The sequence below is a fragment of the Saccoglossus kowalevskii genome, chromosome 1 (genome assembly GCF_978046115.1).
Source record: "Saccoglossus kowalevskii chromosome 1, keSacKowa6.1, whole genome shotgun sequence".
Taxonomy (NCBI): domain Eukaryota; kingdom Metazoa; phylum Hemichordata; class Enteropneusta; family Harrimaniidae; genus Saccoglossus; species Saccoglossus kowalevskii.
The window spans coordinates 21016427-21035502 of record NC_140641.1 but is presented as its reverse complement, the minus strand read 5'-3'; the positions used below and the strand labels follow the sequence as shown (position 1 = coordinate 21035502).

General features: G+C 35.7%; 1 protein-coding gene and 1 long non-coding RNA gene across 2 annotated transcripts; both read right to left on the bottom strand.

Annotated features, from left to right (window-relative positions):
• Positions 1-3455: 3455 nt before the first annotated feature.
• Positions 3456-9800, bottom strand: LOC146750434 (cartilage intermediate layer protein 1-like). The gene is made up of 7 exons (XM_085496818.1): positions 9734-9800; positions 8119-8193; positions 7540-7701; positions 7079-7408; positions 6598-6706; positions 6214-6371; positions 3456-4846 (listed from the first exon to the last, which is right to left on the bottom strand). The coding sequence occupies exons 1-7, from the start codon at positions 9798-9800 to the stop codon at positions 3456-3458; spliced, it is 2292 nt and encodes a 763-aa protein (XP_085352944.1).
• Positions 9801-17973: 8173 nt separating this feature from the next.
• Positions 17974-18789, bottom strand: LOC146750433 (uncharacterized). The gene is made up of 2 exons (XR_014929621.1): positions 18707-18789; positions 17974-18186 (listed from the first exon to the last, which is right to left on the bottom strand). It is a non-coding gene; the product is annotated as an uncharacterized LOC146750433 (long non-coding RNA).
• Positions 18790-19076: the final 287 nt, after the last annotated feature.

Below are 19076 nucleotides of genomic sequence, written 5' to 3'. Positions count from 1 at the left end.
TCATATATAAAGAAGGCATCTTGGCTAAATTCTAATGGCTCTGGATTATTAGGATGAATTGATTTACTCATAGCTATCAAAATTCACAAAACACATACACACGTACAAAACGGTTTTCACGGTGCTTTACATCGCTGTCCTGTTCTTTTCAGAATACTGTGGCACCACCAACGTCGGTCGATGGACACAATCGGTTGGCATGACGTAAATACATTTTCTGGCATTCTGGATTCTTTTTTTTGTTAGTGCGATATGTTTTAAATTGTTTAATAACCATCTCAAATTCTGGACTCTGGTCGTTATTTCTCTTTCCAGCATTTACATGAAACCATTTTCGTAAGGGTGGTCACAGTGCACAATGTTTTAGCGGATGAATGTCAAGCAGAGAGATTGATCAATTGGTGTGGCACACTAAACAGTGCATGTGTTATAGCCACGAGTTCGTACTGTGAAAATATTTGTTTTAGACATAAGCATGTGTTATATATATTTATTTACATAATTGTTTAGGGCTTCATTCAATGACATCCTTCCCTCCTACCCCAACGAAGCAATACGTATATGCAGATGTGGAAGGTATACGGGGTGATAATAATTGCACGTCATGGTCCATATCACTATTCGCTTGTCACCATTTATTAGAAGCACGAGTGATAGGTATGGAATAAGTTAGTGGCGTTTGTTTGTTTTTAGTCTGAGATTTGTCTGATGTTCTTGAGGATTTGGGCATTTAAAAATTGTTAAAACACAAGTCCTCCATTCAACCGGCCCAGGGTAAGTCAATATTTGCGTAAAAACAGTACTTTTAATATCAACGTTATCCTAATGGCAACAACAACATATACGCATTGTTCGTGGGGAGGCATTGCATTATTCACAGACAAACGGTTAGCGATTTGCGTAATATGAGCATAATGGTCGTCACTTACCGAGTCTCCACCGAATGTAAGAATACCCAGACATATGTTGGATACTTTCCATCCAGAGTTATCCAGGTGTTTATAACGCAAGCTTCATTCAGTCATCGTCAATGAGAGGATGTACATGTACAGTTAAAAAAAAGAATTATTCGTACCCCTACTAGAATTTTAATGTTTTTTTCTGGAAAACGACAGGTGAATACAGAATATTTTGGCCGTAGTTGGATACTTCAACTTGAAAGGTAACAATTCTGAATGGGATTTGTATAACCTCATTTGCATAACAAAAAGTATATTATTTTATTTGTATTTTGACTCGCTCAAAATTCTTCATACCCTTTGTCAATAAAACTGTACAGGCATTGTTTAATACTGCTTCACCTTAAACAAATCTGAACTGCATCTTTTAACTGTATATCCTGCAAACTAGTTGGAGCAGCTGTAACCTATCGTTATATTCGAAGCATGAATTTCCTATGATCAATCCTGACGTCCTGACGTTGATTTAGGTGTAGTCTATTCTATTCCGTAAAAATGGGCGATAATAGCCATGGGGGCCAGAAACTGCATTTTAAAAACATATTTTACAACACAAGTATATTCATTGCCACCAGAAAATTAAAATAATTAAGAAAAATCCCTTAACAGTTGTTTAGAAAATAGAGAAAATGCTAAGCTTTGATTAGGTTGTGAACATTTTAAAGACAGTAGTTTATCGTGTTTTATACAATTCCCGATTCCCCAATTTCTACTCCGCGCTGACGATAATTCTGGAGTCGGGAATGTAATTTCGCTAGCAATGGGTGACAGTAGAACAAAATATAAAAAGTAAAAAGTAAAAAAAAAAAAACACCCGTAGACATGCAACCCGCAAGAATCAGGAGCATATTTTAAATTGTTTTTTTCAAAAGATAGTGGAGTGAGTGTGGCTAACGATGGCAGACAAACTATTTAAGACGGCCGTTTCCTGTTGAAAAGGATGATTTTTCAGAGAAAATGGACTGAAGTAGAAATGGTACGTGTGGATTTCAGTGAAATATGGCCGTGACATTGTTTTTCAACTTATATATTAAATTATAAAAAATATTACGCTATAGCCAAGGATAATTTGCACGTTGTTATTCTTGCTTAGGTAGAATAGTGTACAAAAGGCTTGAAGATAGTTTTATTGTATAACGATGAGCGCGTAAATGATATCAATTCAGGAACCGGGAATTAGCTTGGGAGATAATTTTTAAACTTATATTACGTGGACGTACCTCATACTATCTGGTTATTCGTGGTTTTGCCAAAGCGTAACAAGGGAGTTAATTGAAAAAGGAAATTAATATTGAAATTTATTTATTTATTTATTTATTTATTTATTTATTTATTTATTTATTTATTTATTTATTTATTTATTTATTTATTTATTTATTTATTTATTTATTTATTTATTTATTTATTTATTTATTTATTTATTTATTTATTTATTTATTTATTTAACCGCCTTTGCTGACTGCATTTCAAATCTGCAGATAGCTTACACAATTCCACCTTATGTGTGTAATTAATCGTTACATATGGATGCGTCAAACTAATTAGTAGCACTATTTAAGATGTTAACTTTTTAATGGTAAACAATGAAATGAAAAGTGTCAAGTTCACCACAAAATATACCCTGGGCAATCCCAACAAAACAAACAATTACAAACGAGGAATCAATAAGTGATAGTAGCGACTATTGAGTGAACGCCATCTACGTTGAAAAAAGGCAAATAAGATTATATGGCTCAACAATAATTCAATTACGTCAATAGCTGCCAGTAAGTGCCATACATATCCGGACTGTTGACGTGTGGAATTTATTTTAAAAAATAGCCCACAATATTTTATGGTGCCAAATATGGGTATAACATCACATTTAACATCCATTAGGTCAAAAATATGCAAAACAAAATTTTAAATGTCTAGAAAAGATTACATTTTATTTGTTAATACTTCTTAAGAGGCCATTATTGAGTAATGGTTAAACAGACAGAAATAACCCGGAAGGAAAATATTATTAACATCATCTACATAAAAGTCATATAGGCTAATGATTCAACATATTGTGCAATGAAAAATGACGGGTGTGCATGGCTTCTTATTTACATCAGCGTAAGACTAACATTGGGATGAATCTCCATTCTAGTTTTTCACTAAGCATATATAATTATCATTCAGTTACTGCTTTCAATTCTTGAATATTGGTATTGATATATTTTCGTGATTAATGAATTCTGAATAATACTTTATTATCGTGCTGCACAAGGATGTTATTTTACCTTGAAACAGTGCTTGTCAGTCTACATGATAGGCCATCATTCTTTTCAGCCCTGAACCAAAACATATATTTTTTATGAATTTACCTGCGTTAGTTCAGAATTAATATGTTGAAGAACATGCCGAATCATACTATTATACTATTACTCATCGGTGTTAATTACTCTTAAATTAAACAGAGCTTGACGTTTCTCTATTTTTGATCGTCAGGTGTCATATTGTTCACAAAGCTTAGTTACATTCATATTGTAGCGCCCATCCAACTTCTGGTTTATCACCAGCGCCTGTTGAGTGAGCATTGTCGTCACCAGCGTGGCAGTTTCTGTATGCATCGTCAAAACCTGTTCTTCCTTCTCCTTGTACAAAGTACAATCCTGTAGTTGGTCCATTAGAGTTACCATCTGAAACCTTGAATTGGAAATTGGTATCATCTTGTTGTATGTGGCTTTCAAGACCATATGATTCAATGAAGCTCAACAAACCAGCATTAACGCCATCACTGCCATATTTCAGTTTACATGTAGATGTTATTGCAGTAACACTCACATTTGATGTGTCTGCTCCACCACTTACTATCTCTCCCAGTGGTGGAATATCCAACTCTGGATCGCCTGTACGAAGTGGGCCACTGCACTTGAATTCAATGCATGCTGCAGTTTTATTAGACAAGTCAGGATTGGGTGGGCTTGGTTTGGAAATGTCTTCACGTATACCATACTGTTGGTTGCCAACTGCTGGATGGCCTCCACCAGAACTAATTGCACGGAATCGGCCATTAGCACTACTGTCAACTAGTATCTTGATAAAACATGCTTTCTTGTTGCTTCCCTCATAATGATACCATGACAGGACACCATAAGTTTTCAACAACTGTGTGTTCCCCTCAATATCCCGTGTGGTGAAATCACTTTCCATTGTGTCTGCAGCAGATGAATCAGTAGGATCATTGAAGGTAACCGTTGCTTTTACATCACCTGTGTATAGTAACCCATCTTCTGTGTAAAAACCACCTCCAGGTATATCCAACTCAATATTTCCATTAGTATCGAATGGTATAGTTGACTTTTCGGTTGCATTGATTGTTATAGGGTCAGCTAGACGCTGGATGAAGATTTGGTGATACACTTCTGTGTCATCCAAAATGTTGATGACTTTTGTGGCTGAATCAATAAATAAGTTGTACTTATCACGGAATGTGAGAGCAAGTCGTTTTTTCCCTTTTGATACTTCAATGCTGAACTCGCCAGTGACAGTGGTCTGTCCGACATGTTCTCCATCAATGTATATATCACCATATGGTAATGGAACACCATCAACTCCACCAGCACGGCCAATTACTTTAGTTGTTGGTGGTCCGCAGGCCATACATCCACATTCTGAGACTACTTGTACAGATACATCAAATCCATCACATGGGACAGTTACGTCATTAATTAACACGGGCGAACAACAATATTCTTCTTCATCCACACATTCTAAACTTGCATTCTCAGTGCTTGCACAACTTTTCTTTGAGCACTTACCAATGTTGTAACTGTTAGAACCAGAGCCACCAGTACAGTCTGTAGGAAGCTTTACAAGATGTGTCAATGGCTTGGAACTACAACCCGTACCTCCATTATCTAAAGATTAATAAATATGTATATTTATTATAACTCGTATTCAGAGCAAATATAGACAGAATTACAGTGTCAATTACATTCAAATTAGTTATACAGCTGCAGTTTATATATTAATTATTCATCTAATAGCAATTTTGCTACAAAGTATATTTTCAACTTGCCCATAGCATTAGATAAAGGTAAAAGTTTTCGTTCGTCTTCAAGTTCTTCGTGTACAATATGAAACTAGTTCAAATTATTGTAACTCAAATGTTTTCTGGTTCTCTATTAAAGACTCAGGTTTTTAAGGCAGCAACTTTTGATTCATCCCGTTTGATAAGACAATAAAAAAGCTTTAATGTTAATAACATTAATTAATAAGCTTATTTTACACTTAGTTTATTAGAACAGTAATATGGTTAGTAGAAAATAAAATAGTTTAGTCACATTTGGTCACAGTTTAACTGTCTTACACCAAAATGAGCACAAATTTAATATTTGCTCATTGTCACTGTACATATTCTTCAAATTTACCAACTAACAAACACGAGACTTGTGTTTCTTTTAACGGGTTCGTGCGCCAACGTTGGTGATTGTCACCGGTTCAGAGAGTGAAGCAATGATTGACACGCTCAATATTATCACACCAACCCGCACTAAAAATTGAGTTAAATCTCAATGTTTTATATCAATTTCGTATACTTGTGTTTCGTAATATTCTTTGTGATTTTGTGTGGCATTGCAAGTAAATGTCGATGTTTCACTAATCTAGCACTACCAATCAATGCATCACTAACGAGAGATTGTGGATGAGTGACACAAGTATTTTGTTTTGCGATAACCTGGCTTATGAAGTAATAAGATTTTTGTTAATTAAACACTCACGAAATATTGTTTTTTTCATTTTTTATTGAAATACACCCCGAAAAGAAACAGTCTGTAAGCAGGCATATGCAAGTGTGAAGTCTAAGAATTTTGAACAAAAGTATAGTTTAGCCTCACGTCATGTATCATATAACCGAATGGAAATATATATTTTCTCCTATTCATATCTCACTGGAAATATACATCTCTTATTCTTACGACTTCACTCATCTAAATAGTTCACCGGTAAATCAAATGGTCATGGTGAAAAGAGAATATGTTTAGTGAGTTTGTGATTCATGAAACAGACGTTCTGCCATTCATGTCTCTGACATGGAGATGCTATGAACACATTCTTTTAGACTTCAACATATCACACTTGAACATTTAACGAATTAGGAATATAAACAAGGTAATCTATATTTCTATGTTTACAATCCAAGTTTATATGTCAATTTCAACTTCTACTTCAATGTACCATACATGAAATACTGATCGTTAGTGCATAATAAAGTTCCTCTTACCTACTATTACCAAAGTCGCGGGCAAAGAATATTGTGCTCCAGCTTCACTGTTGGCTCTACACGTGTATTCACCACTATCTTCAGCATCTAGATTTGTCAGAGTTAATGTATCATTGTAATGGTAGACATCTTGGTCGAGTATAATAGAATCCTTAAACCTGTCAATATTTAACATTAATAAGTGTTTAATTATAGCCATGCACATTAGGTAAATTCATACGTAAGTTTTATTCATTGATGGATTTAAATCAAATGAAATATATTCAAATATTTTGTTATTATAATCTCTCGTTATACATGTTAAATTGTTTAATAGTTATATTAATTGTTCACCACTTCCATGTAAAAGAAAAGTACTAAATATCCGTGTATATTTATACTAACCACTCATAATAGTCTGGGCTTGGTTTTCCATTGGCTGCACAATAAAGACTCACACTTTGACCAACTCTACGTACTTTGTCCCGCGGTTGTTTAACAATCACAGGAGGGACTGAAAAGAACATTCAAAACATTCAAAACAATGACAATGAACATTCAAAACAATGAACATTCAAAACAATGACAGAAATGACACTCGAAACAATATAAAATTAAGTTTCCTTGGAAAAGTATGGCGTAGAAAGAGGTTTAGGTCTACATGTGACAATACACATTGAAGGCTTCCAAATACAATAAACATATGTCCAACAGTTGATATAGACTCGAGGGAAAACGTGTATGTATTGAAGCTAGTCATTTCATAGGTATAAGAAGGAGACAAAAGTGTTACTCTGAAAACTTGGGCCATATACAATGGACTCCTTAACATTCTATAGTTATATCTTTTCTACGAGATTCATTCGAGTTACGTATATATTGTTACTAACCTTGACGTTCCAAAGTGATGTCAAGGTGAATATTGCCCTCGTCCGATCTCCGTTTTCTGTTAATTTCTTGGAGACAATAGCATCAACAAAACTGTTGGATTTTATCACCAGAGAGTAATCATCGATGCATACACCTACGACTTCAAAGTAACCAGATGTACCAGTCATCGCTACATGATCTACTGGGTACTCAGCTCTGTAAATTGATACACCTTCAAGTGGCCTTCCTGCGATATCTTTCATCGTACCAGATATGACGTCATTTTGACACTCACAAAATAAACATTCACTGTTGAGAACTCCATTCTGACATTCCTGGTTACAGTCTGTACACAAACATACAGTAAGTGTTATTACAACTCGCAGACGGACGATATAAACTGGTGCGTGATGAAATAAAATAACATCGTTCAGTTATTGTATTAAATGATGTATTTCATTGAAGAGTAATATTTACCTGGGCAGTTCCATTCCGCGCAAAATGAGATGTGTTCACTCTTGCCATGACATGTTTGACTTGGGTCGGTACTATAGCATACACGTGAACGCACACGGCTCCCGCCACCACATGTCACATCACTGGATGACCATTCTCTCCATGTTATCCAACCTACGTTTCCTATACATAAATATTATACACAATATATAATCTTACAAACGTATCACATACTCAGCTGACTGTGCTAACCGATATATTCACAGATGTAGCACCCGAGTCGTTTTTTCTTAACTTATCATCGGCACATTTTTCATTCGCACAAAACAAAACGACTATAAAACCAAGTCAAGGTAGTGCCACATAGTTTTACCATCGACATTACGATGAATATCTGCTAATCTCATAATACTCGTACGTTTACTATTGGTAAACCCACACTTACTCGTGGTGTTTTCAATACGCAATAAACGTATGCCTGTAAACAGAACGGAGAAGATTCGCCGAACCATTGAATTTATCGGAATCGTAGTAGATCTATTTTCCCCACGTGTTGTATTGGGATGATATACACCACATGGGTTTAGAACGAAGACTTACCTGATATATATGGCGGTGGTTTTCCATATTGTGTAGGAACAGTTGTGCTGGCACTTGGTGTTTCATCTTTTATAGCTGTCGATTTAATGAAATACAAACAAGAAAAACGGAGTAAAAAACATACACTTTGGGAGTGGAATAATTCTGTAAGGGTGTGATACGATTTGAATACACAATATAAATAGATGATTCACAAGAAAAATCTGGAATATAATCCATAACATTATGATTGTTCACAGAAAGCAAACCATCCATACAACCGAATATCTGATAATAATATAAGTACATTGTTGTTGTTTCACATAAATAAATACATATATCAGCAAGCATTGAAGCTCACATTGTTCCTAAATTTAATAATTCTAATAATAATATATCCTCCAAACTAAACATTATTTAAAACAATCGACAATACGAATAAATGTTATCGTCACGTTTTCAATTTTTAAATTGCTTTGTTTATTTAAGTCAATGTTTGGTGCAACATATATAAGAATAAGAAATATGGAAACAATATATTTTTAACATCTCACACAGTAAAGAATTTAGCATGGTAACATCGTATAGCCAACTCACATACTTAGCTGAATGCTGACTCAATACATCTACTTTACAGTGTGTTATTTTACAGATATTCTATTTAATGAGGGTGATAACAACTGTTCGTCCATGATGATTCAGTGTTATATTCAATGCATGAGTGCGCTTTTACGTCATATGATTAATTGGTATGATCACAATAATCTATAAGTTTATGACATTTATGGCGTTTTTTTGAAGATATAACCACATTAGATCATAACTAAAAACTGTTGTGTTTCAGTACAATATTCAGAATGTACACGTTATTGTGTGACCCATTGTACAATGACACATGTGTGTTGATACCCATGATAAGTATTACAGGTTTGTAAACACATAGTAAACGTATGTTTTTGTTTCGGCCCCCAAAACCCAGTGTAATAGAGAAATCGTAATTGTGTATGCATGTTACAGCGTATGGCATGGTTGTAGTGTTAACAAATCCTTTGAAATCTCCGTATTTGGGTTTCTGTGGTTAGTTAACTTGTGTATATATCTGGTAACGTCGCTTATGTGTGGGCTTCGAATACGAACATAATGTCTAGAAGGATCAATGAGGCTTGAGTGACAAATCTCATTGATGATGGTTACCCCGCAAAAAAGGTAAATTGTAATTCACAATTGATTGTATGCAGTGGGTGTTCCAGGCTCCATGCGTCAAGAGCATACTGTGACGTGAATACCGAAGTGGGTTTTTGCAGTGCTACTCCGTATATAGTAGTTGAAAGCTTATATACAATGCAAATCTATTGATACACGCCTGCAAAAAATATGCCTATTTAGGAATACAATAAATTACAGCAACATAGTATGGGAATTATTAATAAACGGACACTGTTGGCGCTAGTCAAACTACATTTGAGTGGGATATGAGTGAATGAATTAAATCAGAATCTTGATCGAGGCAGCTAGGAAATTTCCACTATAGAGTGATTAGCTATGTGGATTTCTGCCTCCACACTTTTCTGTCACATTGAAAAAAAACATCTACACTACAAATTATTAAAAAGAATATTTGCAACCGCAATGCTACCGTCTGCTACCTTTATGTAGCACCTGTCCAACACGAATATATCAGGCAGTGGGCTGAAGTGATTCATGTTGATCAGCAAGGAATACTAATGTATGCATGCGTATGCCTGTTGCTGGAGTCAGAAATCAGCATTCAGAAATCAGCTCACCTTCTCACTAGTTTTCATTTCGTACGATGAATTGATAAATATCATGCAAATTACAATGTGTCCAATGTAGGGCATTCCCTATTCATGCAAAATAGCTCTAAGAACTGATAGAGGTTGTTTTATTCAATATTGATCAATTTATTGAGATCCCGATAAACACACCCTTGTAACCTTCTATATCAAATAACTTAAACATCGGGTTACATGACTACAGTGAATCACATGAGTACTTGCGATTTAAAAATTACTTGCTTTTAATATCATTGCCGAAACCGAGAGAAATATTCTCACAGCACAAACATGTCATTGTGACTATTTGGTTCTGTGTATTGCAAACATGAGCAAACAAATATGAAAAAAGTAACATTATTTGGTAGAATTATTAATTATTTCTAATAAAACTGTGTCTATTTATTTACAGTTTCTAATAAGTGTTATGGGAAGGACATGTAATAGAAACCAAACATGTTGACAAAATGTCGTGCAATCGACGAGTTTGCATTCAGTATTCATAATAACTGACCATTCATTGTTTGCATTCGCCGAGCAATTCACAATGAGGCGACGTCAAATAGTTAGAAATACAAAGGCATGCAACTGAATAGGGTTAATATGGGTCAACTGTTTACTTTTTCAATCTTCAGTATTTACAGGTGTCTAGGTTCAGCCCATGTTGTCCAGAATACCTAATTGAGAATAATTGTAAACCGCTAAACAAAGCTCTTAGCATGTTATCTCACTGCAGCATGTACAAAAGATATGGAACTGCCCAGTGGGAATGTCTGGCTGAATATATTATTTCATAACTAGGCTAAATTAAATTAAAACCCTCATCTCGCTTGTTTTAAGGCAACTGATGATGAACACCAACAAACATGTGTGGAATGGTGACACCATATATGAGATCGTTTGCTTGTCTGGTGGTACCACGGTCTTGTTGTGACTTGACTTGTTAAAGACTTAGTTAGGGCCTATCTAGGGACAAGTACTTTTTAGCTTCATCTGACAGTAGCTGGTGCCTGCCGAAGTGCTTGAGATTTGACATATATGAATGACATACATAATAAAATTCAACATGTTTAGTCAAAGCACGTCTGAGAGATTACTTTGGAACATTCATTAAGAGGTACAGAGATCTCACCGACCATTTGGTGTTCGGCTATACTACAATACACATAGTGGGAGTACAAATTTTTAACGTCGGAAAAGTAGGGACTAATATGTCTTTCATTCATATTGTTGTATTTAAGGGAAATCCTAACAGTTTGACCAATCCACCCATCAAGCTTACACAAGCTTTTTCATCGACTGCTACGTCCACTCTCTTTGACCTCAATTTAAATGTCATCAGTATCTCATCTGGCAGACCTTTTTTCTCAGATCGTATCTAAAATCGATCTAGTTGTAGTAGCTCAGATTCAATTTCAGTTGAAGATCCTATTTTCTTCATGTACGATGTTGTACCGTGAATAGTGGATGTCAGCCAACATTACTTCCCAATTGCCATCTAATGAAAGCGTTCTCAGTAGTTTGACAGTGCATAAATAAAATAAATCTTGCCCGACATGATGGTCTTTGAAATGAATCAGGTCATTGTGTTTGTAAGCCATATTTATAAACGTTGCAAGCCCCACTTTCTCTTGCAAATCACTTTCTCCACAATGTACAATGCATCATTATTCTTTACAATTTTCTGAAGTTCTTCTTTGTAGAAAGTACTTTCCAACATTTCACCGTTGTAATCTGTGTTGAGGTGTCCATCAATCGTGAATACATCTTCAGTCCAATTTGGCAAGTATCCTTTCTTGCAAACGGGTATGTTTTACTGATTCTGACTGTGTCACCGACGTTGAATTTATTAATCTTCTTCTTCTTCCCCTTTTCCCCAGCCCTTAGACCACCTTCAATACGTCTCTAATCTGTTTTTGGTTTGCGTAGGTAAAAAGTGAGGGTTTGGTATTTATACATCCGTGATGGGTGTGTACTATATCGTCTAATACCGGCAGATAACGTGTTGTTCTTCGTGAAATATCTGAACACTTTTCCCTTGGTGGTTCTGTTGTACCTCTCCACAACACTGGCTTTAGTCTCATTGCCTGTAGTAAAAAACTTAATGTCTTCGCTCTTAAGGTAACTTTGAAAGAGTCTGTTGGTGAATTACGTTCCTCTGTCCTCTGTCTGTCAAAACGTCGGGCGATGCCCCTTCTCAAGTATTTTCTGAAAAGCCTTGATCAAACTCACCCCTCTTTTGTCTTTTAAAGGTATGACAAAAGCATATTTTGAAAAAAAGGTACTTGTATCCTCTGTTGTATCTTGATATCGAGAAGATCACATAGATCGGCCTCCCACTGCTCGTCCACTTGGAAAACCACTACCCTCCTTTATTTAAAGGACCGTCTAGAGGGTTTGTGCAGAGTATATGCATCCTGTTTACCCAACCACTTCCTCATATGAGATTGAGGCAGTACGACTAGGTTCTATTTAATACGTCACCCAAGTGTTTTGAGGATGAATGGGCGTTGAAACCACATTGGAACCGCGTCTCTGAGGAACTTTCCTTTAGAGTGTGTTGCTATGCATGTAAGACCACCGATTCGTATTGCCAACGAGGTCTTGAGAATTGTTTGACATTTTCAGAACTTCAGCAAATTCTCGCCAGCCTGTGGGGTTAAAATTTTTCCTTTTACGCAAGAAATCATTGACTAAATCGACTGTATGCATGCCTGGCACAGATTTTCCATCAATGGTTAATTCACTCTTTTCACCCCAGTTGACTAGTTGGTTCTGTTTGACTCTTGTTTTTGGGAACACTTTGTAAGACTTTGGATGTAATTTGATATGGCCCACCATCTTTGTCGGGTTGACATTCCCGACCAGCTATGGCGACAGCGTTGGGTAATTGCCGTGTAACGGAGATCGGAATCGGTTCATTTTCCTTCTCCGGCAATAACAAGTACTTGCGCAGAACTTGTTGGTACAGTTTGATCTTCTCGTCCTTCGGCAACTCATTTGCATTATGTTGTTCATGTCTTTCATGTCATCCAGCAAAGTCAATGATTTCACCACAGGTCTCGTCATTTGAGCATTCTGGCTTTGGATGGTAGATAAAAGCTCAGCAGGGACTAAATCCATCATCTTCATCTATTTAAGACCTAGTAGGGGAGGGATTATTCTCGAAATTAAGGGAGCAATTAAGGCGGTCAGGAAACCCTCTTTCTGAACCAGAATTTGTTCTTCTTCTTGACTGGAGTTTTCTTATTGAACAGTGTTCGGAGATGTTTTACGTACAGCACCAATTTTCTTCTTGACTAGGTGATAGCTGGACGGTTCCTTTCAACACATTGAGTGAGCATTCGCACATACACTGTATCAAGTAACTATTGGATTATCGATTATCATCGATTAACCCCTTTTGTTGTTTTGAGTTGGCCTTGTGCAATAAGGAGAGAACATGAGAAAATTATTCCTTTCTCACATACACTATCGGTACTCCAGATGAAAGAATGTTTGTTCAAATGCGTACTTCCTCAGGGTTGTCAGATCCACGAGGAGGTATATGTGAGGTTCTTGGGTGATATCGGTGACTGCCTCCCGAAGAAACTTGATGATTCTAGATTGCCTGTCCTGATGAAATATAAGTTTCGATGGTGGGATCCCTCCATGAAGAACTGGGTGATTTGTATATCGTTTCTGTCATCACATCATCTATCACCAACAAGTTTCTTGTAGCAAGGTCGATTATTCAACTAATATCTGGTATCCCTTCGAGGCTGGCTGAAACTTGCCATAACACCAATAGATAACGTCTGGCGGTGTGGGATATGATGCTGTCACATTGTTCTTGTATCTGTTGAACTAAAAACGTCTTCTTAGAATGTGCAGAACCACACACGAGAGAGGTGTATAGATGTTTCAATCTTGCATTCATGACAATATGATAGGACCTCGCTCGTTTTTGTGTCTCTTTTTACGTTTTTCAATGTACTTGTTCAGCATCCAGTTCAAAACAAGATAAGGCAGTGTGCATAAGCCAGAATGGACGAGTGATAAAACCACGTAGATTTGGTAGAGCCAATATGTCAATGTGATTGTCAAAGTTCAAATAGAATGGAGCGCAAACGACGATCTTGATATGTATTTATAGTTTTTTAGAAGCTGTATGGGAAGATACAGTAATCATCTTGTATCACTCATTTATCATACACTAAACTGTACGTTTTAACTTCTTCTCTATTGAATACTCTACCTCCATTGCACGTTATTTTTTGGGGTTCTTTGACGTGTAGAGGATATGTCTATTCATGGAGTCAAAATTAATTTCCAGTTGATTTCTGTAATTGAGGGTAAACCCAACACTTTACACACCATCTGGTTCCCACTTTTGTCTTGTTTGTGTAGTTGGTATGCATAATTCTTCGGTCCTCTCGATACGAATTGTGAAATGTAATTATCCATTGGACTTATTTCTCTCATCAGATCCCCAAGATAATCACCTGTCGGCGGATCCCATTCTCGAGCTCGCTGGATGTAAAAGATGGAATCTGTGTCAAAGTACAATGCTCTGCAACTATTTTCTCCATAACACTGTAGAGTTTAAGTTGAGCATAGCTCGTCGTCATGGCAGCCAGTATAACATTCGTATTGTGTACTTCGGTAATGTAGTTTTCTTTATCGCAATGCTAGACAAGAACCATTTCGTCAGAAACAAATGAAAGAGCTGTGACGTCGTTTGTACTATCCATCAACATTTCCAACAGTTCGGTGACCGTTGCTACTACGTGCTCCGTCCAAAGTTCGACCTCTGTCCCGGCTTTACCCAGAACGAGTTGAGATTTAGCTTGGCGAGAGCTCTGAAGCATGGATTGGGAGTTATCTTGCTTCTGTCCAAGATGATACATGTACCTTCTATTTCGTTGTACCTTTGGATGTAGAGGGTTCGACCTTCCTCGGTACGACCACCACGTTGATATCCTGAGGTGGATGAATGGTTAACAGGATCTATTGGACTCGGAGGGTGGGTAGGCGTGTTCATTTCTCCATATCTAAGGTTCAGACCTTTCACTGGGGTCTTGGGTGTTACAAATTCTGTACTTGTGAGCTATAAAAAGAAAAAAAATAAGAAAAAAACGAAATTCAATTGACCTCACATACACGCAAAAAATTGTGTTTTACCAAGCATACTTGCGTTACGTGGGAGCAGGAGCCAGATTTAATAAGAAATTTCAACCCCTGATTAAAATCTGTAGTAGCGATACTACTGCCTGGAGACCTCAAACTACATGTATGGAAAAAATACAACGTCGTGTATTGTAATTAAATAAATAAATATATAATAAACTTATGAAGCACTAACATTCGTAGGCGAATTCTCAGGTATGTCGTTTTCACTGAAAAATAAGCGTTGTACTATTTTTAGTATTCATATTCATATTGTTTACTAATCTTCTCACGCATATCAAACGAATTAATTGTATAGTTTTTTAGTACACACCTGCTTATAAAACCACATTCACGCTCCAGGTCTGATAAAGTTTGAAGCTGTGTATTGCCCTGTAGATAAAAGTTTTTATACATGTTTATATATGTTAAAATATATATGTTAAAATATGTTTTATCTTTTATCTAAACTCAACCACACCATAAATATATACTCCATGTAAATACTTCATCCATTGTTACTTCTTTTTATGTAATAAACCCCGTTAGTTTGCAAAAAACCTTGTATTTTATTCATGTGCGAATAGGTGTGTGTGCGTGTATGTGAGCGCCATCTACGGCTAATTTATAAAATTCTTTCGGAGTGTGACGTCATGCTCGTCCGATTAAAAAAATATCCTAATTTATTCACTACGAGCTCGTTACTCCCTCGAATTAAACATATTTAACTTATTCAAATGTATTCAAACTATCCCTATTGTGACGTCATCATCAAAATTTCCCTTCACGGCCGTTTATGATAATGTATGCTAATTTATGACACCATCCCATTGTGACGTTTTCTTCAGACTTCCTGGTATGGGCATTACCACAATTCATGCTAATTTATGCACATATCCCATTGTGACGTCATGATTTATGCTAATTGATTGTAGTATGGGGTTAACTACTCGGCAAACCCGATCCCAACGATAACCACATGCCATTCTTCTGGCAACATGATGACGAGTTACCCATGATGCAATGTTAACTGAAATAAATCATATTAGATTATAAAGTAACTACACCCATGTTATTATTTATTCAAAAACTACACTACACGTCACTGGACCGTGATGTTATGAGCTACAAAATCTTGTAGCATAAACGGTTGAGAGGTAAGATTTTGAAAGGAAAGAACTGCATTAACATATCCATAATTAACAAACAGTAGTCATTTAAGGCGAGTGCGTTCGATTTGTGTTTAAATAAAAGCAATACATTTGAACTACATGTGTACACCTTCCTATCGGACACATTCCACCACCTTTACAAGTCAATATTTACAAGTTCTGTACTACAATTGAATTCCCCATAGCAAGTTACGTGACCAAAATAAAAAATTGGCTTTTTAATGAAAAAAGCAAACTGTGAGCAGAATCACAGGAGTTAATATTACAATATCAGGTCTATTGAACCACCCTGGTAGTATTATTATTGAAATATTTGACCCAACTAAGTACTCAATTTAAATATTAAGCTCTAAACTAAAGCTCAACGTATGTTGAGAAATATTCACTCGGTTTAATTTCAGCAGATTTGAACTCACTGGTTTATGACCCTTTGTCCTCACCAGCGTAATCAACGTAAAAGCAGCAAAAAACACTTTTACAATTGGTAGAAAATATCTAGAAAATATCTATCTACTTGTATGATGCGGGAGTGTACTGGTGTCTACAATGCCTAACAGCATCCTCACAACAACCTACCAAAAAGGTCGGTACACTAGATAGTCTGTGACGAAGGCCATGCTAAGAAATTTAGTTGGAAACGATGAACCAAAGGATGCAACTGCAAGTATACACTTGCACTGACAAGTTTGTCATTTTTTTGACCCCTTGAAAGTATATAGGCGTAATTATAACATTTTGCTGTCCGCCATGTTTAAAAAGCGGCAGGTTATTTACACCTTCCCGTAATGTAGTCTTGTAAAATTAAGTCTCGAAGGTAATCAAGTCAAAAAATTCGGGCAACAACTATGCCGACTATGGTGTGTGATTCGTCGTTATGGCTAGATGTAGATAATTATTCATTATATCATTAATGAGTATATTCAGGTTCGTGGGCCCTACAATTATGTGATGCTTATGTCAAGTCAGTGCTGGCTACCAGTAGAACAAGATACAACATAGCCGGTTTACTGCTATACATCTGTAAACGGATTGTGATTGGTCAAGTTGTTTTCAACATTTATAAATATTTTATATAGAATACATTCATACCTTCATAAAATTTAATAAGCAGTTCAAAGCTACAACTATATAACGCATGCAAGAATATTTGTTATAGATGGAGTGTTCAAGTGCTCAAGAGCACTCGGTCGTTGGTATGTACAGGCGCATGTACCAATGATTCAGCACTTTATATAAACTGATGGTGATTTTTACAGATGCACATACAATTATACAGTGCTTTCATTAAAAAAAAATGTTGAACAAACTACTCTGATTACAGAAATATAATATAACCTTTTGTCTTATAATAATAACATGGCAATTGCCATTTTGTTTTATGTATAATTGTTGATGTATTATTCATAAGGTATGTAAATTAGATGATAGTGAATAGGATTGTTTTCCTTATTTCTTAATTCACCGTATAATCATTGGCTAATTGGCAGCAGTGACAGCTCAGTTTTATAATCTTTTCACCACCAGTTCCTTCGTCACAAATTCACAAAATAGTTCCGTTTATAATCGGCTCTTTGCTTCAGAAGGGGTTCATTTCCAAGAATATTGAATAATAAAAAAATCCAGACAAATTTAGGCGAGAAAATCTAAAGAGAGTGAGTGACAGCGAAATTCGTAAATTACATTAAATTATTTGCACATCCACTTAAGAAACTCTTTCGACCATCCAAACATGATAAACTTCAATTGTTAAATAACAATTATAATTATAATACATTATTATTTATCAGTACATTTAAAATAACAATATGGTGCAATACAATTTGCACTCATAATACAATTATGTGGCTGCCTAATATGGAGTATGAAATGGTGATTTATTATTTGCAGATATATTGTCTGTGTCTGTTCATGTTGATTCTTGTAATCATCTTGTATGGGTACAACTCCATTTGACTGGCAGCATCAAGCTCACTCATCTATAGAAGTAATAGGCTAAGTATTAAACACATTAGTAGAATCTGTATGTTAATATCACATTGCATGGAATATGTTATGTTAACTGGTAATATATGCTAATATCAATTGTACAATTTGTCTTGATCATAGCACATTCATATGTTAACTGGTAAATCGTATACACTCCATATATGGTAATATCAATCGTAAATGTGCTATGATTATAGCACATACATGTATGTTAATTGGTAAATCATACAGTCATACATATAAATCGTAACATGAATTGCGCAATCTCTTTTGATCATAGTACATACATGTATGTTATCTCATTAGAAATTGGTCTAATTGGATAAGATGACTACAACATGTGATGCCTACAACCCTAGACCAATGACAAATCATTTGTATTTTGTCAAATAAATATGCAAATTACAATGACCAATAACAAAGTATTCAAATAAATTATACTGTATATCGGAAAGTCGATATGTTGAGAAATGAAACACATGTCATTTGTCTTTATTGTTTTGTAGTTACCTGACTATCATTTAGTTCCCATCCTGACGAAGCGCCCATATTTTCATTTAGTTGTTGTAAAGTCTTTGCTCCAATAACTACATATGGCACAGTATCTTTCTGGAGTAACCATCTCAGGGAAACTTGTTCCTATAACTCTTTCCTATAACAGCAAGAAAGTAAAAATATGACTATGGGAGATGTAACAAGACAAATTAAGATTTCACTGAACTAAGACAAATAGTATTCAGTATTTCAGTGGACTTATGGTTAATTTGACACTATTCTACTTTTATTCATGTCACACCATTTCTCATGTTACTGTATTACCCGTCTATAATTTAATTCTGGGGGCGTTGGTGACTATTATTCATATAAATATATTACTCAT

Bases quoted from the DNA above. Each gene is read 5' to 3' on its own strand.
- LOC146750434 (XM_085496818.1), bottom strand. From the start codon at position 9,800: ATGAATCACTTCAGCCCACTGCCTGATATATTCGTGTTGGACAGGTGC. The intron at 7,409-7,539 runs GTAAATATTACT...GTTTGTGTACAG, and splicing joins CGCGGAATGGAACTGCCCAG to ACTGTAACCAGGAATGTCAG. The intron at 6,707-7,078 runs GTAACAATATAT...TGTTCTTTTCAG, and splicing joins ACTTTGGAACGTCAAGGTTA to TCCCTCCTGTGATTGTTAAA.